Raw genomic sequence first — 23,774 nt, 5'->3', positions numbered from 1 at the left:
AGACATATGTTAAGTTTGCTTATATCGTATGTATGGGATGTTATATATCCCCTACAAGATGTGCTGAATGTCACAGAGGCATATAGTACAGTTGAAACTTAACAGTACCTGCCTGAATTAACAATACTTTCTATTCTAGCTGTGAAACAGCCTGATTGATACAAAGTTCTCTCAGTGCTGTTCCACTACTATTCAGTGTATCTTCTCTGTTTTGCTCTTGTCAGTTGAGCTTTGCTCACTGAGAGTCAGTTGTATTTGTTTTCAAGCTTGTTTATGCTAGTTGTATTTCTTGTTATTACATCATTTTATATTGTGTAAGTCAATAAAAGTGTGAAAAACAATAAAATTTGTTATTTGGCAAACTAGATTGAATGTTTTGGAAAGACTTGACAAAGGCAAATCACTAAATATTGGGTAATTTGGTAATTTATAAGACTGGAGTGGAAATTGTAAAAATCTAGAAGGCCTTTTACATTGCTTCACAGTTGTCTCTGGTCATTAGCCATCTTAATGAAACTGAAAGTAGACAGGCTAGAAATTTATGATGTATGGGTATATGTGAGAAAGACAGCATTGACTTCTAATCACAGGACTCATGTTCAAAGAAAAAGTCTTTATCTCAGTGAATGCTTATATGTTTTAAATTAAAATGTTTAAGGTGCTGGTGTGGTGTGTGTGTGTATGTTTAATAGTTTTCCTCTTTTACCACTTTAGCTAGCTAGTTACTGGTTTTGATTGCATTGGGTAAGAGTGATTCTGTATTTGGTACAGAATCTGTACCATAGAAATTTATAATCAAAATTGTAAAAATCAAATTTATAAATAATTTACTCAATAATTGGAGTGATTATTTTTTCTCATTGCTTCATAAATTATTAGATTTATGCCAGTTTTTATTGAATGTGTTTTGTTTTATGCTGAAAAGTAAGCCAGAATCAGGATGGTAGTGGAGGGTGGGGAGTGTTGGACCTGAAGGTCATGAGAGTGAAGAGTAGCTTCAGTACATAGAAAACAGTGAGGCCTTCGAAAAGGAGGAGGGATGCGGCCAGGGCAAAACTCAGAATTTACGATCTTGAGGAAAGAAGTGTGAAATTCAAGAATTTATTGAAGAAGTCATCAATGAAAATTTTGAACTTAACTGAAGTTGCTGTCAGGATTTGAAAAATGTGAAATAAAATGGAGAAAGTGAGCACCAACAATGCTAATAAAAGAGCAGCTTTCCTTGTAGCCATTAGGTATGTACCATTGTGTGAGATGAGTGAAAGTTGGAGGATAGTGTCTGTGAAGAGAGTGCTACTCATGGAGAATTTAGTAAAAATTGGCTAGAAAGGTGATCAAGACCATTTAATACTAATATGGTAGAACTTCTGTTCACGTTTACCTTGTATTTGGTGTTGCTTGTATTAACAGTGTTCCTTTAAAAGTTCAGAGATCACAGTTTGCAGTGAGTCTTACTGTTTTTGGATTACAAATGCCTTTCAGAATCTGGTGAAAACTACGGACTCTTTCCAAAATACTTATGTATGAACAAACACACAATAATTTAAAAATTTTGGGAAGTTCACAGACCCGCCAAAGCCCGGAGAGATCCTGGTTAAGAACAGAAAGGAATTCTGTTACTAATCCTTTTGTGAATTAAGAACAGTAGTTTTATTTCAGTGTATTTTGGTGTAAATACAGATTTTAAAATATTTCCCAAAATAGGACTTTTATGGCCAATAATTCTGGATTATCTGTACTCTATTAAGTGAGACACCGGTAATCATGTTGGTAAGAACTTGAAAGTTAGATGACTACCAGTAAATAATCTGAAATGGCAGTAGCTAGGGGTGTTTTAATTATGTAATACTGAATGCTGCTCTATTATAAGCATTAGAACCTTTTAACATTTACCAGTAAACAGTCAGCTTAAGTCACATGCATCTGTATTTCATTCAGCTCTCAGTTTTACTTAATATGATCTTCAGGTACAGTATTTAAGAAAATAAGAACCATATTTGTGCATGGTATGGCTTTGGGGAGAAAGGAAGTTCTGCCTGCCTTGCTGTCTACCTTTCGCCTCTGCTTTCTGCTGACTTGCCTCTCTCCCTGGGTGGGGTGCTTGCTTTTTTCCTCCCTTTTTCTTCAGGTAAATGGGCAACCGCCTATAGCCGTTGTTTGTTTCAGTAGCAATTGTAAATTGTAAGGACTTACTATATATAACTTTTATATAACTTGGGAGGTACTAGAAAATTCCATGTTGCTTGAAGTGTTTCTCACCTGAAAAATTGACCACTTTTGGAATTTTATTTCCTTTATTATTGTAACTCAAAAGGATTATTTTTATGTTCGCAAGAGTTGTACTAATGTTTATATTATGGTTTTGTTTTAACTGCAGGACCGTGTGTACGTACAACAAAATAATGTGGAGAATGTCTACAATTTGGGATTAATTATTTTTCGAGATCAAGTTGTACGTTACGGGTGTATTAGGGATCACCTACGACAAACGTTGTTGGATATGATTGCCAGAGAGCGGAAAGGAGAAGTTGTAGACCGGTATAATAATCTTTTTACTCTTTGGGTTTTGGTTTTTAGTGGTTATATCTTGAGAACCGATTTCACTGTCTTAATTTTATTAAAGTAAATTAAAGTTTGATTGTCCAGCATATTATGAAAATACTCAAAAACCTTATAATCACAGTTAACAAAGTTAGCTAGATTGTAACTAAAAAGCACACATTTATTTTTAGAAGAAACCATCCTAAGCTTTTATTTAATATACTTTTAAAAAGCAAATCGGCCATTAGTCTTCTTTTTGATTTTTTATGTATTTTTTTTTATGCTGGCTTTTTTTTTTTTTTTTTTTTGCTATTTGATAATATATTTTTTTCTTCTGTAAAAGGGCTTTTGGCTAGCATTTATTTTTAAGGTCTTTGAAGAAAAAAATGTTGAACATAGTCTAAAATGACTAAGAACTCTTGTACCCCTTTTGTTAAGTCGTATTCCGCCCCCCCAAACATTGTTGCAGTGCCATTTTTGTGACACTGCAGCCAGAGTGGCTTGAAACATGCAAGACTGCTTTCTTTGCTTCTTTGTATTCAAAGCAGCTGTTAGAGGAAGACTTGTAGAGTTCTTTTTATTTCATCTTTGGTGCTTGGTCAGGATTGCCCCAAAGCCATTTGGTGCAAAAAAATTATATTGCCTAGGAGCAACTGTGCGTTGTACCCATGTCGAGTGCTGTAGACTCCCTCTCTCCTCCCTGCTTCCTGATAGCCTGTTGATTCTTTTTGCGCTTTTAAGTACCCAGGAATAGTTAGTCATTTTAAACATATTTTCTTCAAAAATCCTAAGTTACAACAGCCTGAGAACAACTTGAGATAAATAGCTGTGCAGTCAAGATATGCTTTCCATTTAAAATTACTCTAAATCTTTGTTATAAATTAGTTGCTTATGGAAGATTGGTCACTTAGGTTAAAAAACTTGCTCTGAAAGTCTTTCTAGCTACTTCTGCTGCATCTTTTACATGAATCTTTAATGTGTTTTTATTATCAAGTGGTTTAACTTCTTTTGACAGAGGCGCAATAAGAAATGCTTGCCAGATGTTAATGATTTTAGGTCTCGAAGGACGATCAGTCTATGAAGAAGATTTTGAGGCTCCTTTTTTGGAAATGTCTGCAGAGTTTTTTCAGGTAATCATTGAAGATATAAATAAATACTCTTTTAAGATGTTCTTAAAATTACCGAATATAGTTAGTAATTTAAGCATTTTGACCTTTTTGTACTGTGGCCCTTTGGGGAAGAGGGTGCAAATTACACCCTTCAGCACACCTACCCCACAGTCTCACGTTCCAGTGAAGGAACTTTCTGAAAATAAGTCAAAGAGGTTGGACTTACACACGTGATTTTTAAAAAATTATATGTATAAAATATATAAACTTAGAAATAACCTTAAATTTTATTATATTTGTATGTTACTAACTATTTACCATAGATTCACAGGCAGTACATCACCAGTGAAGTTTCACTATTCAGGCTTTTTGGTAATATAAGTTACTAGTAAAATAAATATAGATATATGCATGATCTCGTAAGGCATATATATGTCTTAAAAGCTGTTGATTAGGAAATTAAAAGTCAGTAAGTACAGTTGATAAAAATTTGCAGCAGTATATACAACCCCAAATCAACTACGTTGCTGAAAGTAAAGCTAAACCAGTACTATTTTGTAATGAAATGATAACAACAAGGACTGAGTACTATGACAAATGATAAGACAATATTTATAAGGTCACGATAATCAGACATTCTTCCTGAAAGCCTCAACTATCTGAGCAATTTATAGTAGGAGCTTTGTAGTGTTGCTAAAGTAGACCTTACTGGTCAACTTTAGTAATAACCTTTTAAAGAACTAAATGAATAGAACGTTACAATAGCTCTACAGTGCGTCATTCATAGAAGCCATTGGATGAGTATAGAAGTAGACTCGGGGGGTTTCGATGTCCTTTGGACTGGCGTAACCCCCAGGCCGCTTTTCAGAAATCAGCCTGTAGCCATCAGGAAGCCTTGTGTGGCCTGTACTGGTGAGCCTGGACCATACTTCATGAACTATTAATTTTATAATGTAGGAAACAGGCTTTATTTTCTGGTAACACAGCAACTACTTCTAGATATTTTTGGCAACGTTTTTGACGTTTGCATTTGTTTTAATTACCTTCATTACAGTATAGAAATACCAGTAGATGGTTATTGTCAGGATCCCAAAGTGTGTTGCAGTGGCATATGTATACATCTGTGTGTATATATAAAATACAGTTTTAACAGGGAAGTGACGGTCTCACCAAGATTTTTGGTGTGTTAATGTTTATTCTTAGAAACTTGATTATTTTAAACTGCTTTTTTTTTAACATCTTTATTGGAGTATAATTGCTCTACAATGTTGTGTTAGTTTCTGTTGTACAACAAAGTGAATCAGCTATAAGTATACATATATCCCCATATCCCCTCCCTCTTGAGCCTCCCTCCCACCCTCCCTGTCCCACCCCTCTAGGTGGTCACAGAGCATGGAGCCAAGCTCCCTGTGCTATGAGGCAGCTTCCCACTAGCCATCCGTTTTACATTTGGTATAAACTACTTTTTATTAAGAGAATGGGAAATGTTATTAAATTTTGTACATAATTTATATTAATACATCTTCTATTATGTAATTCTTAGATATATTTGTTAATTTTACTATGAGATTGAAGTCAATTGAGCCAACATTTAAAATTTACTGGAATTTCTCTGAGGCTGGTGTTAGAAGACAAGATTAATAGTTACTCAAAAGCTCTATTTCTCAAACTTTATATATATTCCTTTGAGAGCGGGAGTGGTGGGGTGGCAGGAGGACTTTAGTAACTACCAGTATGCCAGCAAAACTGTATGATAAACATGATGAATCTTTTTAGGCATAATTTTACAATAAAACAAATCAAAGAAGAATTTCCCACTCTCACTTGGGGTCAGATGCTTCATTCTATACTTTTGATCTTCACTGGCGTGTGCTTACTTTTTCTGCTATTTGGAATACACTGGCAAAGTCTGAAAAACGCTGCTTAAGGATAATGTATTAATTAAGTCTTATGTAAGTAATGCTTTAAAGGGTATAATTCGGACTATATGAATATATATAATAAGACAGTATATAAAATGTTAATAGTACTTGGGATATTTAGTTTGGTTTATGAGAAACTGTAGAAACCCAGTTAAAAGCAGAAGCACATTTTGCTTCTGTGTTTTTTTAAAAAAAATCATGCTTCTTATTTGCAGATGGAAAGCCAGAAATTTTTAGCAGAAAACAGTGCTTCAGTATATATAAAGAAAGTAGAAGCTAGAATTAATGAAGAAATAGAACGGGTGATGCACTGCCTTGACAAATCAACTGAAGAGCCAATTGTAAAGGTGGTTGAGAGGGAACTCATTTCCAAGCACATGAAAACTATAGTAGAAATGGAGAATTCGGGGCTAGTACATATGTTGAAAAACGGAAAGACAGAAGGTAAGTGTTAGCAGTTGAGAAATAATTAAAGTCTTATTGTTCTACCAGGTTCTCAGTATTTTTTTTTCTATTGTAGTTTATGAATGTCAGTTTTCAAGAAGTTGTGGTGTTTGTCATTAATTTATCACTGTTGTTACTTTACACATATTAATGAGGATTTTAGATATTCCTAGTGAATCAAGTGGCTTTTTTTTTTCTTTCATCTTAAGTCTCCTCACTTTTTGTTTTTCTTAACCCAAAAGGTAAGTTTAGGGACGTCCCTGGCAGTCCAGTGGTTAAGACCCCGTGCTTCGGCTGCAGGGGGCACAGGTTCGATCCCTGGTTGGGGAACTAAGATCCCACAAGCCACACGGCGCACCAAAGGGGGGGAAAAAAATAGAGTAGAGGAGAAAAAAAAAGAGCTTAAAAAAAGAAGAAGATTAATATTATTGATGAGGTCGATGATCTCCTCACCTATTCCTGTACTTTATATTTCTATAGCGGGGTATTTAGACTCTTCTTTCCCACACACTCTCCTGTAGTTTTTGTGATTCTTTTACAGTCTGAAGTTCCAATCTTAAAATTTTTGTAAGCATTTCTTTGGGAGTTAGTTGTGGTAAGGGTACCAAAAATGCAAAAATATTTGTCTTCCATGTTGACATATTTAGATAAATTAGTAGATTGGTTTTGGGAACTCTTGTTATAGACTGAAAGAGGAGAAAGGAGAATTGCTTAAAAGTAAACATTTTGGAGATAACTGTAACATTTACTCTTCTTGGCTATTTACCTGATTTTCCTAAAATGTTATTTTGTAACAAGTACTCTAGGAGAAATTATAAAGAATAGTCATGTTGTCCTCCTCCTTGATTTCTGAAGGTTTTCTTTAAAACTATGACTGGATAAGTCACTGATACGGTATTAAAAAATAAACAAATTTGGTGCTCTTAGATGAAGTCTTAGCAATATTTTAGCCATGTATTTCTTATAAAATAAATACATATTGCCTGTTGGGTCATGACATAGGTAGGGAATAGAAAAAAACTTTTTTTAAGTTAATAATTTAAAAGGGAGGATGTACGAGAAGGGAAAACAAAGATGGTAGGCAGAGAGGTTGTTCCATTCTTTCTCTAGTGGAATCTTTGCCTTGTGTTTTCAAGTGGTTATATTTCTGTATATGTGCTAAGTTCCTAAAAAGTTGTATGTAAATTTGTTGTTTTTATTAAACTAGAGAAAGTTACTTTTTAAGAGACCCTTCTGGTAAACCTTTTTTATAACAGCAAAAAGCAAAACAAAAATGATTTTTAAGGATGTTTGTCATGTTTTCTAAAATAAGCTACTCCTGGATGCCTATGGTCTGTCAGGGATTGGCAAGCTTTTTTTGTAAAAGGCCAGATAATAAATATTTTAAGTGTTTGGACCAGACAGTAAACTACTCATCTCTGCTGTAATAGTGAGAAAGTAGGCATACGCAATAACACAAACTAATTAAACTTGACTGTGTTCCTATAAAACTTTGATTTTTATTTTTCAAACATTTAAAAATGTGAAAACCATTCTTAGTTTGTGAGCTGTACAAAAACAAGCAGCGGGCTGTAGTTGGTCCATGGGCTATAGTTTGATGACCCTGATCATAATGATCCCTGGCAGATAGGACTTTATGAAAAGCATTTTCCTTTACTTAAAATAAGAATCTATCCTTTTTTTTTGATTTTTTTTTTTTAATAAATTTATTTATTTATTTTTGGCTGTGTTGGGTCTTTGTTGCTGCGCGTGGGCTTTCTCTAGTTGTGACGAGCGGGGGTTACTCTTCATTGCGGTGCGTGGGCTTCTCATGGTGGTGGCTTCTCTTGTTGCGGAGCACAGGCTCTAGGCACGCGGGCTCAGTAGTTGTGGCTCACAGGCTCTAGAGCTCAGGCTCAGTAGTTGTGGCTCATGGCCTTAGTTGCTCCACGGCATGTGGGATCTTCCCGGACCAGGGCTCAAACCCGTGTCCCCTGCATTGGCAGGTGGATTCTTAACCACTGTGCCACCAGGGAAGCCCTCAGTTTTCTAACGTACTGTTTAGTTATTGAGTTAATGCTTTCTTAGTCACCTTGGGTGGGGGTTGTTGAGGAGGGGAGATGAAATGGGCTTGGAGATTAGAGGCTAGGAAATGTTTGATGGGGAGGTTGTTGAGCATACCTGAATTGTAACTGTAACCTGCATGGAGACTTGTGTTAAAGGCATTAAGTATACCTAACACATGGCAGGTGCTTAATAAGTGCTTAAATAATGGAGTATCAGAATAGCCACTTACCATAGTTTCTATTTAGTACTTAATGTTCTCCACAACTAAGCAGCTTTCTGTGATTCTAAATTAAATTTTAAAATCATGGCTTCAGTTTTCCTGGCTTTCCACTAGAAACCTAATTGCAGAATATCTTTAATTATGCTAGGCCCTCCTCATGAGCAGTATGTCAAGAATACATCAGAGACACAGCTTCACCATTATGAAGCCAAATATCTCATAAATCAGAAAGTGAAAAACAGTTTTTTCCCACCATGAATGGAGGATGAGTTGGATTGATAATTAAATGCAGATAACATTATGAAATTAAGTTTGAATGGTATCATTTTATTGTTTTATGAAGTGTATACAGAAATAATGATATTTAATTTTTGAATGACACATATTTTTCATTTTCTCTTTCACATTCTCCACTAAGCCATACATTTATATACAGTGAATTACATATAATGAAATTGTATTAATTTACATACTGTTAAATATACATGCGACTAAGCAAAACTGTAACAGCATAGGAACAAAGTAGACAAAGTTGGGGAACTGTTTTGTTAGAGGTATTTGATATGCCAAGTTTACTGTAGTATATATGTCCATAAATTATTGTCGTGTTTGTAATATTTGTTTTTAACATGGGAAACTTGGTTGTAATTTATAACAAGTGTGAGAAACTATAAGATTTGCTGTTATTTTGGACATATATTATTGATGAAAGCACTTTTTAATGAAATTTGCTTTTGAAAGTCACTGAAACAAATTTTGAAGCCCTTTTTGTAAAACTTGTGTCCAGGTATCTTTAAAATACATACAACTTCAGTTTTAGGATCTAAGTTGCTCTTATAAATGTAGACCAGGGTGGGCAAATTATAGCCTGTCTGCCAAATCTGGCCCACTATCAGTTTGGTTGAAAAAAAAAAATCAAAAGAGTAGTATTTCATTACACATGAAAATTATATAAATTTTAGATCTCAGTGTCCATAAATCAAGTTTTATTGGAGCACAGTCATGCCCATTCACTTATGTATTATCTGCAGCTTCTTTATGGCTACAATGGCAAAATCGAGTAGTTGCAAAAGAGACCATATGGTCCACAAGTTTAAAATATTTACTCTCTGGTGCTTTACAGAAAACAGTTTTCCAGCCACTGATCTAGAAACTGCGAACTGTACTAACTCCATATTTAAAAGTTCTCGATCATAAAGCCTTTTTATATCATTGTGAAGTTGACACTATAGCCTCCCAGTAAATTCTTATTTCAGAGATACATTAGATGTATGGAAAAGCAGTATTTTAACTCCACATTTTAATCTTGTAAAAAATAGAGTCCAGAGTTTTCCTTCTAAATAAAAACAATGTAGTGAGATAAACCAATTTTTAAAATATACATATTGGCTTAGGTCAACACCTGGGAAATATTAGGGATTGCTCTGAGGAAAATATTAAAGAACAGGAATTTATGCTGTAAATTTCACATGAATTTTACCATGATGTGTAATGAAATAAGTCCTAATATATTTAATTTTATTTGTTGTCATGGCTGTCATTTGAACTTGTGAGATAGATATACTTAAAGATTATCTGGAAGACTTTAATTGGTTTTTAAATTTCTTCCCTATTACATTAACTGCCATTTATACCACAGTTAAAGTTATCCTTTTGATAGTTGTTTTGCAGTATTAACTAGATTCTAGATTAGAATTATATAGGCTAAATTATGTAGGAACTCAAAACTGCAGTTTTCATTTTTTGTGACTCTTTATAATGCTGTTTGGACATCTCTTCCATGTAAACTAAAATTTGCTATGACATTTTATTGATGCTTTTAAAGTATCTCATCTGTATCTCATCTGTATTTTGTAAATTGCAATAATAACCATTAACTAGCTTTTTTTCCCCTGTTTTCCTGGGGTTTTTTTTTTTTTTTAAATAGTTTTTCATGTGGTCAGCAAATGATCATAATGGAGAAATAAGCTTCTTTAAGTATCGCAAATCACCATGAACAGAGATTCAAATTTCTTTTCTTAATTTTTAACGTAGCCAATTTGTGTGTTCGTTCTGATTGCAGACCTTGCTTGCATGTACAAGTTATTTAGTCGTGTGCCAAATGGTTTGAAAACGATGTGTGAGTGTATGAGTTCCTATTTGAGGGAACAAGGTAAAGCCCTTGTTTCTGAGGAAGGAGAAGGAAAGAATCCCGTTGACTATATCCAGGTAAGTAAATACAGAAGATTCTCTTTATCATAAAGTAATTTTGGCAAGTGCTAAAGAGGTCACTTTTACAAAGCTATGTAGTATGTATTTCTCACTTAATTTTTCCAATGGTAAATTAATATGTGTAATCCTAAATATTTTAGAATTTTGGAAAGCATGTACATTTATATCAGGGATACAAACTCAAACACTTCTTTTCATTTATTAGCTTGTCTGCTGAAGAAGTCTTTATTTAAATAGTCTCAAGAATGAAAGTTCTACTTTTTTGTATGCTTTAGTGTTCATATACTACCTTAGTGTGTTCAAGAAAAAATAGCTGTTTTAGTGACTTTTTGGTTCAAGATATTTTGCTTTCAAGCAGTAAAACAAATATGCTCTCAAGTTTTTCATATTTTAATATAAATAAGCTTTCTCTATGTATTTTTAAAGCTAATTTTCTCTCAGGCTCACCCATTCAGTCAAGATAGAGGAAGGTGGGGAGAAAAAGTGAGAATCTTTGGTTCATCTTTAATAGAATAATACATAAATGGAAGATAGAATACTTCTCTCACCACTGACATTTTTAACAGGCTTAGATACAGGCTTGAAAATAGCAATGTAGAATCAGTAAGTTTAACACTGAATGCACACATTTATTACCAGCAAAGTTAAACGTACGTAGTTACACATGTATTGTTTATAGGAAAGTTATTATAATGTATCCTAAGTTTCTTTGTTTTTATTTGGAAGGGCTTATTGGATCTGAAGAGTAGGTTTGATCGCTTCCTCCAGGAATCGTTTAATAACGACCGGCTCTTTAAACAAACTATTGCGGGTGACTTTGAGTATTTTCTCAACCTCAACTCCAGGTCCCCTGAATACCTCTCATTATTTATTGATGATAAGCTGAAAAAGGGAGTCAAAGGGGTAAGTATTAATGCATTTGAAAATATATTAAGTTTTATTTGTAGATATAAAATTAGGAAATAAAATATAAAATTAAGGAATTTTGTAGCTATAAAATTAAACAGTCCTCTTTTTCTATGCTTAAATGTGCACTGTGATATTTGCAAGGATTGTTTCAAGTATTTGAAATGGTCACAAAAAGTACTTTGACATTTCACTGAATGTGTAACTGGCATCAAAAACAACTGCACATCCATAGACTTGAGATTGTGAGGGTTAGATATGCTATAGAGATAATAAGGAACTAGAAAACAGCTATCCATGTGGCACATAAAATGTTGCTTGCTGTCACCTGGTTCTGGGGGTTATGTATCAAACAATACTTGAGTGCCAAAAATTTGAAGACACAGACTAGAATAGGTATCAGAAAATAGTTTGAAAGCATATATGGAAGCTCAGTTTCAAGCCTTTATAATATACCTGGGATCTTGGAAGCTCACTACAGCACAGAAAATCAAAATAAGCAGATTGTGATCACACATAAATTGGTCTTCTTGACTTCATCTTGGGATTTGTGAGACAGGAGGGCAAAGCAATGAATAGGTAGCTATAACAAAGAAACAAATAAGAGAAAGATTACTAAGGGCACCAAACAGAAAAGACACAGCTGAGTAGTCTACCATAGTTTTTAATATAAGCTTAATACAACCTGCCACAGTATCATCTTGCCCTTATTTAAAAGATTAGGGGCAAGAGGCCTTTTCACTTTTGGAATTATAACAAACTATTACCATTCTGGTTGCACAATTTAGATTTTGACTGAGCTTATATAAAAATATCTTGTCTTTTGGCCATGTAAGTTTCTGCCTAGATACTATGCAAGGGCATAGTAAAATTCTTTTATGTGATTAAAATTTCATTTCTTCTGTTCTCAGTCATCCTTTAATCCAGCCATGTATCACTTCATGCCTCCCTTTCAGAGGTGGCCCACTAGGGAGTGGAACTCCATTCCAGCCCCTGATTAATGCTGCACTAGAGGAGGATTTAAGAGTCGTGCTACTAGATGAAGTAGGAGGCACTTTCTCGCACTAGATCCCTCCTCCTGACATATCTCAACCTGATGTTTATGTTTGTTATCAAACAGTGTTTTTAAACTATTGATGAACTGTGATGCTGTTTTTGTAGAACTAAAATTGTGTAATTGTTAAATTGTCTTTTCAATGGTTTGCAGCTAACAGAACAAGAAGTAGAAACAATATTGGATAAGGCAATGGTCCTTTTTAGGTTTATGCAAGAAAAAGATGTATTTGAACGTTATTATAAACAACACTTGGCAAGGAGACTTCTCACAAATAAAAGTGTTTCTGATGACTCTGAAAAAAATATGATTTCCAAGTTAAAGGTAAGGTGTATTTAAGATGGAATGGAGTGCACCTAACTAGTGATTATCACATAATTGAACACAAGCAACATGTGACTGGAAAATACTTAATTGATTTAAAATACTTATTTCTATGAATTAATAAAACTAGATTTTTTTTTTTTTTGAGCAGGCTGTACTTAGATTTGTTCAAGTTCTGGGACATTCACAGTGTGCTGGAATTTCTCTTGATGTGGCAAATACATTCATTCATGGAGATCTGGGGCAGGATTAGTACAAGGGAAACAATAAAGGGAATATCATCATATAGTTCTGTTTCACAAAGTGTGGTCCACAGACTACCTGTACCCATATCACCTGATACGGGTGTTTCTTGTTGAAAACATAAGAGTTCTGAGCACTACCTTCAGTGAGGTTTATGGGAATCTCAGAGTCTGGGAATTTGCATTTTAAAATAAAATTCTTGGATTAATCTTAATCACACTGAAGTTGGTATCCACAGTCATAGAACAACTATTGGAAAGATTTAGGAAGGATGACAGTGACATGAAAGAGTTTCTTTGTACATTTTCTAATAGTAAAATCCATCATTTATTTGTATATATTTGTTTTTCTTCCACAGACTGAATGTGGATGTCAATTCACATCAAAACTGGAAGGAATGTTTAGGGATATGAGCATCTCAAACACAACTATGGATGAGTTCAGGCAACATCTACAGGCAACTGGGGTAGGATTCTTCATTAATTTCTACTTATATAAATGTGTTTATGTAAAGTCTTTTGTAATGGGCATTTTCATCCATTCAGATAACTGAATTGCTGGTGTTATTTCTTTATTTTATTTTTTTTTTTAAACTTTTATTGGAGTATAGTTGATTTACAATGTTGTATTAGTTTCAGGTGTACAGCAAAGTGAATCAGTTCTACATACCATATATCCACTCTTTTTTTTTTTAGATTCTTTTCCCAAGAAAAGAATATAGGCCATTACAGAGTATTGAGTAGAGTTCCCTGTGCTATGCAGCAGGTTCTTCTTAGTTATCTATTTTATATATAGTAGTGTGTATATGTCAATCTCAGTCTCCCAATTTATCCTTCCCCCCACCCCATGTCATTTCTTTAAATGCCATTAGTGACAACATATGTATTGTCTGTGAGTGCTTTAAAAATTATTTCTCCCATATAACCTCTTTTTCTAACTATTAATCTTAAAATATTTTTTCTTATTCTTATAAAACTTAGTTTATCTTCCCCACTTGAAGGAATGTACTGAAAATTTAATAAATAGTGATTCTGCTGTTATAACCATTTTTAGGTTAGGGAAAGAATACCAGGCTTAGGGAAGCTTACTGAGTTTTAATACTCTTCCTTTTACTTTACCCCAGGATGGTGCTATCTTAGAATTGTTACCTGATTTTCCTGTGCGTCAGTATTCTTATTCATCTGAAATGTCAGGATAAATGGGCCTGACATCCTCAGGGTCGGTGGAGGGTGAACTGAGTATAAAAACGCTGATGCTAGTGTGTTATAAATGTGGTTATGTATTGTGATTCCCAGAAGGCAGTAAGCTGCAACTTATATGGCCTTGGAGTCCAGTGGGGTTTTGTGAAGATTCAGTGGGGTTTAATGAAGTTCAGAATTTTCCCTTCTCTTCTTTTTTTTTTTTAACTGTTTTTCAACTGTAACTTTAAGTTTAGAGAACTCCACATTTTTTCTTTAAAGTTTTTCTCTCTCAACTGACCATATACTACTTCATAATTAAGACATGTCACAACCATTAAAAAAAATTGGAGGTCTTTTCTTTGATACTTAAATATGAGATTATCACTTCTGCTGGTCCCATAGTCTCATCACAAACAAAATATGTGAAAATACCTAATTCTGTAGAAATGGACATTTATATATATTAAGACATTCTGACTCAGAGGGACTTCTGTTTCCTCTTTGTTAAAAATAGTTGTGTGATTTGCCTCGGATGTTTACAGTGGAGAAAGGCTGAGAGCAGGAAAGATAGACTCTGTGATAAATAGAAATTTGAGTGGGCAGGGACTGAATAATGTGATTATCCTAGATGTTTTTCTTTTTTAGATTGTTCAGAGATTTGTGCTTCATTCTGTCTAATGCATTGATAAAATCATATTTTCATATGGTACATTTTTTGGTTTTTTGTTTTTTTTTTTTCTTCCACTAATGTTACACATATTAAGAGCTACGAGGAGATAAGCTGGTCTGAATAAATGCTGTATTGAAACCATGTAAAGGAATGTTCCTGGATGGGTCCAAAACCCTTACTATTTTTTTAGCTGTCTAATTACCTTATCTGTGGTAGTTGAAGGCCTTTTGATAAGGAAATTATGGTCTTTATTTACTCTCGACCACTCTCTTGCACTTGTTTCATTTAAAAAAGAGGGAATGATTGTTCAACGTGATAATTTCATCAGATTGTTTGCTTTTGTTATTTTCTATTGTTATGAAGTTTGTGCATTTTCTGTTCTTTCATTTTGATTATTCAGATATATCCTGCACTTTATGGTGGAATATTTGTTTCATAATTTGTTAACCCAGTAAGTAGAGTACTTATCAAGATGCTCAAAGTTATATATCTGCTCATCTGTTTGCAGCTTTCACTTTGTAAGGCCATTATTTGCATGCAATTATTGGCTATTTTGTAATTGTTTAAACTAAGCATCTTAAGCTTTACATCTCCTAAGCCTTAATCTTCATTAGAAAGATTTGATGAAAAGTGACAGAGGAATCAAAACAAATCTTGAACTTTCTGAAATCTTGGAACCCTTTTAAAACATCATCAATCCTCAGATAATTCTCTGTAACTTTCTTAAAGGTTCTTGGCCTGTTTAAATATGCCAAGAGAATGACTCTTCTGTTTACTTTTAGAAGTCATTAACAAGTACTTTTCTTAAAATTCTAAATACTTGTGGTATATTTTATTTAGACAAGTTGTATTTATTATGCTGAGGGAAATTTAAGTGTTTGTGCATTTTTTCCTGTGTTGTACTTTTTTAATGGGGATAGGAACAGGAAAACCACCTTGCTCTCATATTTCTGTTTATTTATATCAGCAAATCATATCATATCCAGACAGACTTTTCTGGTACCTCTGTTTCTGTGTACTTGTCCCTGTCATGTGCTATCTTGGAAAATAAGCTGAGTGGCTTAAAAATAATACTAAGAGATTTAGAAAGAAAAGGTCCAAACCATTGGAGTAATAGTTCCTTGAGGTTCTTTCTTTTTCTTTTTCCTTTTTTTCTTTTTAATAAATTTATTTATTTATTTATTTTTGGCTGCATTGGGTCTTCCTTGCTGTGCTCGGGCTTTCTCTAGTTGCGCTGAGCGGGGGGCTACTCTAGCGTTGCGGTGCGTGGGCTTCTCATTGCGGTGGCTTCTCCTCTTGCGGAGCACAGGCTCTAGGCACGCGGGCTCTAGAGCGCAGGCTCAGTAGTTGTGGCGCACGGGCTTAGTTGCTCCGCAGCATGTGGGATCTTCCCGGGCCAGGGCTCGAACCCGTGTCCCCTGCATTGGCAGGCGGATTCTTAACCACTGCGCCACCAGGGAAGCCCTCTTTTTCTTTTTTTAATTTAGCAAATAACTCATTGTTTCTGTGCCAAGCGTTGTTCTAGGCACTGGTTATACAGCAGAGAATAGACAAAAATCCCTGCCATGATGGAGCTTACTTTCCAATCTGGGAGACAGATGATCAACAAGATAAGTAATTACATAGCACCTTAGCTGGTGATAGGAGAAATAGAGGAAATTTGTAGCAAAGAAGAGTGGTCGAGGAAGGCCTCCTTTAAAAAACGACATTTTGAGGAAAGCCTTGAAGGTTAGGAAGCAAGACGTGTGGAGATATGGGAAAAGAGATGAAAGACTTCATTGTCTTGGGTGGATTGAACCAAGCTGTGACCCCCTTCCCAATTACAAGTGTACAAACAGTTCTCAGCCCTTCTCCATTCATCATCTAAGAGTCTCTGCAGTGATCATCTCTCCTATGTGTCATGTAAGATGTCTAGATTCAATTTCTTTAAAATAGAGTAAATCATTTATTAGATATTTATGAAGAAATCTGAGTGTGGAATACTTCTTGATATTTATAAACTCGTTTTTCTCTTTAAAGAATTTCTATCACGAAATCATCCAGGTTACATAAAAATGGAATAATGGTTTAAAACAAGCTGTGAATGTTAATAATAAAGATAATATTCCCCCCTTTAGAATTTCTGTTGATGTGTTTTATTTTTGTTTTCTTAAAATTGTAATTTATTTTTTTAAAAAAATCTTAATTGTGATGGTAATGCTAGCATATATTTTGTAGAGGTAGTCAAACATTATGCAAATGCTTATAGAGCACCTGCTGTGTAGAACTGGATCTAGTGTCCTATGCAGAGGTTGTTAGAATGTGAGCTACATGTGAAAACATGGAAGTTTTGGTCAATATAGTTGAAATGTGACTGGGATATTAGAAATGTGTTGTTTCTGTGTTAAGATGGTAAAAATGTTTAAAAGCTGAGATGAAAATTCTAGAATAATATTCTAGAATTTTCCCTAAAATGATACTGATATGGCCCCTTGACATTTTATCTGAAAAACATCTTGAGGGCCAAAAACTCTGTACTTTTCAATGACACCAGTAAGACTTTGTTCATATGCTAGGAACTTTGATCAGTATTGTAAAGTCAGCATCTTAAGCAATAATTATAAATGTGCCAGGATAGTTAAAATTAGGAAAACATTGGATGAGTGTAACTTTTAAGAAGATGTGTTTTATTTGCTGGATGTTGGATATGGAGATAACTACTTTGATGACTCTAACACAGTGTCTGTATGGAACAGATAACACATCGTAGCTAATTAGGGGGGAACGTTTTCTTCTCTTTTCCACAGGTATCTTTAGGTGGTGTTGATCTCACAGTTCGGGTGCTCACAACAGGTTATTGGCCCACTCAGTCAGCCACACCAAAGTGCAACATCCCACCAGCACCAAGACATGCTTTTGAGATATTCAGAAGGTAAATGTAGATCAAACTTCGTATTTGTAAGTACAAATTATCCAGAATTGAGATAAATTTGAGCATTCGGTAGTGTCCCCAATTGAAGAGGAATATACTCCATTTTTTTAATCTCATGTTATCCTTTATGCATTTAATATATAAGGATGAATTGCATAAACTTTTCAGAGGAATATCAGTGTGCTTTCTTCAGCAGTAGTGCATGGTTAGGAGTATATTTTGTATTGTTGATGTTTGACAGTAGCTTGGGGTGACTTGCTTATTGGGTTAACTATGGAGAAAGGTGGTCGTATAAACAGCGGTGGCTGAGCAGCAGCCAGGGGCAAATAAATGTCCTGGTAGAAAGTATGTAGTGTGCTGCCTTCATCACTTACTAGCGAGCTAAGTTTCTTAGGTCTGTTTCCCACCCAGCCACCCCCGCCCCTGATTTAGGGTTTCTTTTCTGTAAAAAAAAAATTGGAACTGAACTTGATTCCTAAGGTTTTGTTTAGCTTTTGAAGTCTCCCTTACATATATGTTTGTTAAGGGTTGGTAGTTTATAATTTCAAATATGTAAATTACATGATTCTCAAAAACCTGGTTTGATTTGCTGAAGGTTTTACTTAGCCAAACACAGTGGTCGACAGCTCACACTCCAACATCATATGGGTTCTGCAGATCTCAATGCCACCTTTTATGGACCAGTTAAAAAGGTAAATATTAATAGTTTGAAGGTATTTTTATTAAGTAACTTAAAATTAGTCTACCGAACTGATATGTGATTTTTGTTGACTTGGATAAATTATTTATTTCTTTTATTTCCTTACCTGTTTCAAATATTAAAAAGAGGGAAACTTCGGCTTTGATTTATTTATTTCTGTTCCCTTACTTGCTAACTAACTTCATTTGACAATATGAAGACTATACCAGTAGCCTTCCTTATGGAATAAATAATTACATGTTTTATTTATAAGATTAGATTTGAGATAATATTGCATAAAATAATGGATTTGAGGGCATACAAAGCCATGAGTCCCTTTTCAAAATTCTCAGTCTCCTATAATCCTTATTTCCAGTAAATTGAAACCGGGAAGGCTAACACTTAAGATTTGTGAAATGTACAAAATATTGCTAAAGTGATTATTTAAAAATTAACAATACACTAGAGAAGTGCCTTCATTTAAAGAAGTAATTGCTTTTTTATATGTAAAATTGTGAGGTTTAGAGTAATAATTTACTTTCATTGCTTGGCATAAATCAAATCAGGGTCATTTGGCTTAATATGGCAAAATAATAAAAAGCTTCTAAAAAAACATTAAAAATACCTAAGTTAAAAAAAAAAAAAAACCTAAGTTGTCATCTTGGCAGCAAATAACAGTTTCATTAAATATTTTAATTAAAATCTTACTTGTCACTGTAATACCAAAGTTTTTTTTTTAATATTGTTGAAGATGCCTATATACATGTTCTAATTTTTATATTTTATTGAAGTGGGAAATAGTCCTTAGAGTTCAGTTAGTTGAATAATGTTTGATACTATTACATATTTAACTGTAAGTGGGAAGGTCAAGGATACATACTAAAGAACTCAGCTTTTTTTTTTTTTTTTTTTGGCTGCGCTGGGTCTTTGTTGCTGCGCAAGGGCTTTTCTCTAGTTGTGGCGAGTGGGGGCTACTCTTCGTTGCAGTGCATGGGCTTCTCATTGCGGTGGCTTCTCTTGTTGCAGAGCACAGGCCCTAGGCACATGGGCTTCAGTAGTTGTGGCACGCGGGCTCAGCAGCTGTGGCTCACAGGCTCTAGAGCGCAAGCTCAGTAGTGGTGGTGCACGAGCTTAGTTGCTCCATGGCATGTGGGATCTTCCCGGACCAGGGCTTGAACCCATGTCCGCTGCATTAGCAGGCGGATTCTTAACCACTGCGCCACCAGGGAAGCCCAAGAACTCAGCTTTTAATTATTGCTTTCTTTCTGTTTTAAAGGAGAGGTTTTTGTTCCTAAATAATCATGTTATCTTTTGAGGTTTTATTAAACAGATCAGTAGGTTTTAAAAACATAATTCATATGTTAATTATTGAGGACTGAATTTCTACTTTGTACTTCTAAATCATAGAGCAGGAATAGGCTTTAAGGATGGCAGAGGTTTTTTTCTCCCCATCCTATGCTATTATTTGGACTCTTACCATGATCAGTCCACACAGAAAGAAACCTAATACTACTTTAGGGTAGTAGTATAATGGCAGTAGCATGTTATAAGTCCATTATTATCCCATTGTGTACTGTTAACATAATTTTAGTTATAAATATAAGGCATTACTCATTACTTGCTCAGATACATTAAAATGTTCATAATGGAAAAAAATGGGACAGTCCTAAATAAAGACTGTGTGTGTATGTATACACACATATTTACACGTACACTTTTAAAATAACATTTCCTTTTTATATAGGAATGAGTTTATATCATTTTGTTAAGGAGAGGTTGGGCATTACAGAACTTATTTTTCAAATATACTGTTGAAGTTACTAGGAGATAATTATATCTTGTTTCTATTTTTATATTTAAAAAATTAAACAGGAGGATGGATCTGAAGTTGGTGTTGGAGGGGCACAAGTAACTGGCTCTAATACGCGGAAGCATATATTGCAAGTCTCCACTTTCCAGATGACCATATTAATGCTCTTCAATAATAGAGAAAAATACACGTTTGAGGTATGGGCTGGTTATGTGAATTTTAACCAATTGTATTGTTTCTGATTCTCACCCGGCATTTGGGTTGTTCTCAGATTTAGACTGTAGTGAATAGAGCTGTATGTTTAACTTTTTAAAGAAGTTGCCAAACTGCATCCCGAAGTGATTTTTACCATTTTACATTCCTGCCAGCAGTGTAGGAGAGTTCTAGTTGCCCCACATCCTCTCCAAAATTTAGTATTGTCAGTCTTTTAAATTTTGGCCATTTTAGCTGGTGTGTAATTGTACCTATACATTGTGGATTTAATTCCTTTCCTTGACTAATAATGACATTGAGCATTTTTTATTTGTTCATATGCCACTTATATGTCTTGTTTGGTGAATTCTTTGTTCATATCTTTATCAGTTTTTTTAAAAGTTCTTTATAAATTCTAGATACAAATCCTTCATCAAATCTATGTTCTGTGAATATTTTCTCACTGTCTGTCACTTGCCTTTTCATTTTCTTAATGTTGTATTCTGAAGAGCAGAACTTATTAATATTGACGAAGTCCAGTGGCCACTTTTTTACGTTTATGGTTCATGCTTTTGATATCCTATCTAAGAAATTATTGGCTATCCCAAGTTTGCAAAGATTTTCTTCTAAGTGATTTATAGTTTTAGCTTTTACATTTAGGCCTATGATCAATTTCAAGTTAATTTTTTTTGTATGGTTAGAGGTAAGGATTAAGAATTATTTCCTCCCCACACATAGGTATTCAGTTGTTCATTTCAGCATCATTTGTCAAAAACACTAGTCTTTTCCCTTTGAATTACTTTGAGCCCTTTATTTTAAAAAAAAAAAAAAAAAAAGAGTTGACCATATGTATGTGGGTCTATTTCTGCACACTCTGCTCTATTTCATTAAGTTCTATGTCTATCCTTATGCTAATTTTACACTATCTTGATAGTGTCAACTTTCTTTTTTTTTCTTAGAGTAACTATATATATTATACTATACTTTTTATTTCTCCCATTAAGTCATGATTTGATTGAATTAAATTCAGTTAGTCTTTTCCCATACCTTTGATGAGTAGGTTGGAGTTGAAATGAAGATCATGTGATTTTTTAATAAGTTTAAATTAAAGATAAAGAATGAATATTTTAAAAAGCTGTAGAATTATAGCCATATTTATACTTAACTGAAAATCAATTTTCAGACATAGGTGAATGAATATAGGAAGAAATAAGTTTAAGTTTGAAATGAAGAGCAAGATTAAATTCTAGGCCTATTTTAATACTCATCTCCATATTCCCTTTTTGTGATGATGATATAGTTAAGAGATGACTGTTTTTATGTGATATATACCTCAAGGAAATATTTTGAAATGTGTTTTAGGTCAGGGGCTAAGCCAAGAGGTTTTGCTCTTATAAATTTCCAGGCGTGTTTTACCTAGGGAATAACTTTAATTTTCAAGCACAAGTTAAATGTGATTGAGTTGTAAGAATATTGATTAAGTAAGTATTGAGTACCTTACCCAAACATTGTAAGCCTTTTCAGACAGGTGGAATTGAATTATCTTCAACAGCTTGGATGTTTTAATCTGCTGTTCTCATGGATAATATATTTTAAACAAAATAAGCTACTTGATAAATGCTGGAGTTGGTTTTCAGAGTCCTACTTAATAAAGAGCTGGCAAAAATAATGGGATAAACAAAAACATAAATTCATTTTCTTAAGCCATTATTGCAATTGCTAGTCATTTTAGTGGTTCAAGCTTACTTTTCTCGTCCCAGTCAGCTTGCGATCAGTGAGGCTAATGAGTAGTGATTTAGGTAGAAGGTAAAATTAAGTAGAAAATACCTGTAATAGTTTAAATTTTAGCTAAGTCACAAACCGGAAGCCTGAGCATGAGTGGCATATGTAAAATGCCATTCCTATGGCTCCAAAACCTTCTGGCTGCTTGCATCTCAAACTGGGGAATAGTGAAAAGGCACATGAAGTTTTTTGTCTTTACTCACACTATGTGCTTATAGTCAGTCTGCCGCATAAGTTTTATTAGACAGCTCTTTTACAGAAATCTCCACAAATTAGAGGAGACTGTTAAAAGTATTTAACTATAATAATTATTAAAGGAAGCTGATCTCTTATCTTTGAATATTCTTTCTTTATAAGTTCAGTAAGATGGTGTATTCATTATTTAATGCTACATAACAGGTCTCAAATTCATGTTTTAAAACAACCACTAACAGTTTATTATCTTTCGTGGTTTCTGTGGGTTAGGGATTCAGGAGGGGCTTGCTGGGTCGTTCTGGCTTGGAATCTTTCGTGAGGTTACATTAAGATGTCAGTTGGGGCTTCAGTCATCTAATGTTTGTCTAGGGCTGGAAAATGCTCTTGGTATGTGCCTTCTTCCACATGGCTGGCAAGTTTGTTTTGGCTGTTGGTAAGAGGTCTTAGTTTCTCTCCACATGGGCTTTACCAAACATGGCTGTTTGATTGTCCTTGCCTCCTGGTGGCTAACTTTCCCTAGAGCAAGCAATCCAAGAGACCCAGGCAGAACCTGCAGTGCCTTTATGACCCAGCCTTGGAGGTCACGTATCATCACTTCCTTATTTTGTTGGTCACTCAAGTCAGCCCTGATGCAGTGAGGGGAACCACACAAGGTTAAAACATACCAGGATCATTGCGGGCCATCTTGGAAACTGCCTACAAAAGGTGGCATTTATTGTAGTGTCACATTTAATCCATAGTCAGGCTGCTCAGGCTTTTTCCTCTTTTTATATAGTTTTTGGAATGAAGTCCGTATTGTGATTTAGAACAGCTAAAATACGGAAATACATATAATGGTAATCTGTACCTTGGATTTTTAGTAATAGCATTTAATTTTTGAAAGAGGTATGGATATTAATACATATTTTTCTGAATGTTCTTTATTATACTTTTCAAAAATTTCTGAAAATGAGTCTGAAATATAAAAGCTAATTGTAGACAGTAGCAAAATGAATGTCAGACAGAATTTGAATAGAAAACCATTAAACAACAGTGGTAATTGATATTTCATCGAGAACTTATGTCATTAATGTGGCATAACAATATATGAAGGAAAATGGTTGGAAGTACAAGGAGAAATAGAGAATTCCACAGTTACAGGAATCCCTCACAAATGTACTGATTGACTATACGATAAAAAAGAGGGATATAGAAGATTTGAATAACACAATTAGCAAATTAAAATTGAAAGCTATACAGGGAATTTTGAACTCAGGAAGCAAAATACACAAATTGTTCTTGGGAAATATCTGAGGCTGGCATAACCTTATTACTAAAGCTGAACAAGGAAAATA

General features: G+C 34.3%; 1 protein-coding gene across 3 annotated transcripts in view; it reads left to right on the top strand.

The window, feature by feature from the left end:
• Window positions 1–23,774, top strand: part of CUL3 (cullin 3) — a 98,277-nt gene that overhangs the window by 55,787 nt on the left and 18,716 nt on the right. For all 3 annotated transcript variants that reach the window (XM_059928820.1, XM_059928819.1, XM_059928821.1), the window contains 10 exons: window positions 2,378–2,538; window positions 3,557–3,671; window positions 5,788–6,016; window positions 10,345–10,490; window positions 11,220–11,396; window positions 12,607–12,777; window positions 13,379–13,486; window positions 17,658–17,782; window positions 18,378–18,474; window positions 20,334–20,468. In XM_059928820.1, coding sequence (XP_059784803.1) covers window positions 2,378–2,538; window positions 3,557–3,671; window positions 5,788–6,016; window positions 10,345–10,490; window positions 11,220–11,396; window positions 12,607–12,777; window positions 13,379–13,486; window positions 17,658–17,782; window positions 18,378–18,474; window positions 20,334–20,468 — 1,464 coding nt within the window. The remainder of the gene's footprint in view (window positions 1–2,377; window positions 2,539–3,556; window positions 3,672–5,787; window positions 6,017–10,344; window positions 10,491–11,219; window positions 11,397–12,606; window positions 12,778–13,378; window positions 13,487–17,657; window positions 17,783–18,377; window positions 18,475–20,333; window positions 20,469–23,774) is intronic.

The sequence above is a fragment of the Balaenoptera ricei genome, chromosome 7, assembly GCF_028023285.1.
Source record: "Balaenoptera ricei isolate mBalRic1 chromosome 7, mBalRic1.hap2, whole genome shotgun sequence".
In the NCBI taxonomy this organism is placed as follows: domain Eukaryota; kingdom Metazoa; phylum Chordata; class Mammalia; order Artiodactyla; family Balaenopteridae; genus Balaenoptera; species Balaenoptera ricei.
Note: the sequence above shows the minus strand (reverse complement) of the source record. Positions and strands in the feature narration are given on the sequence as shown.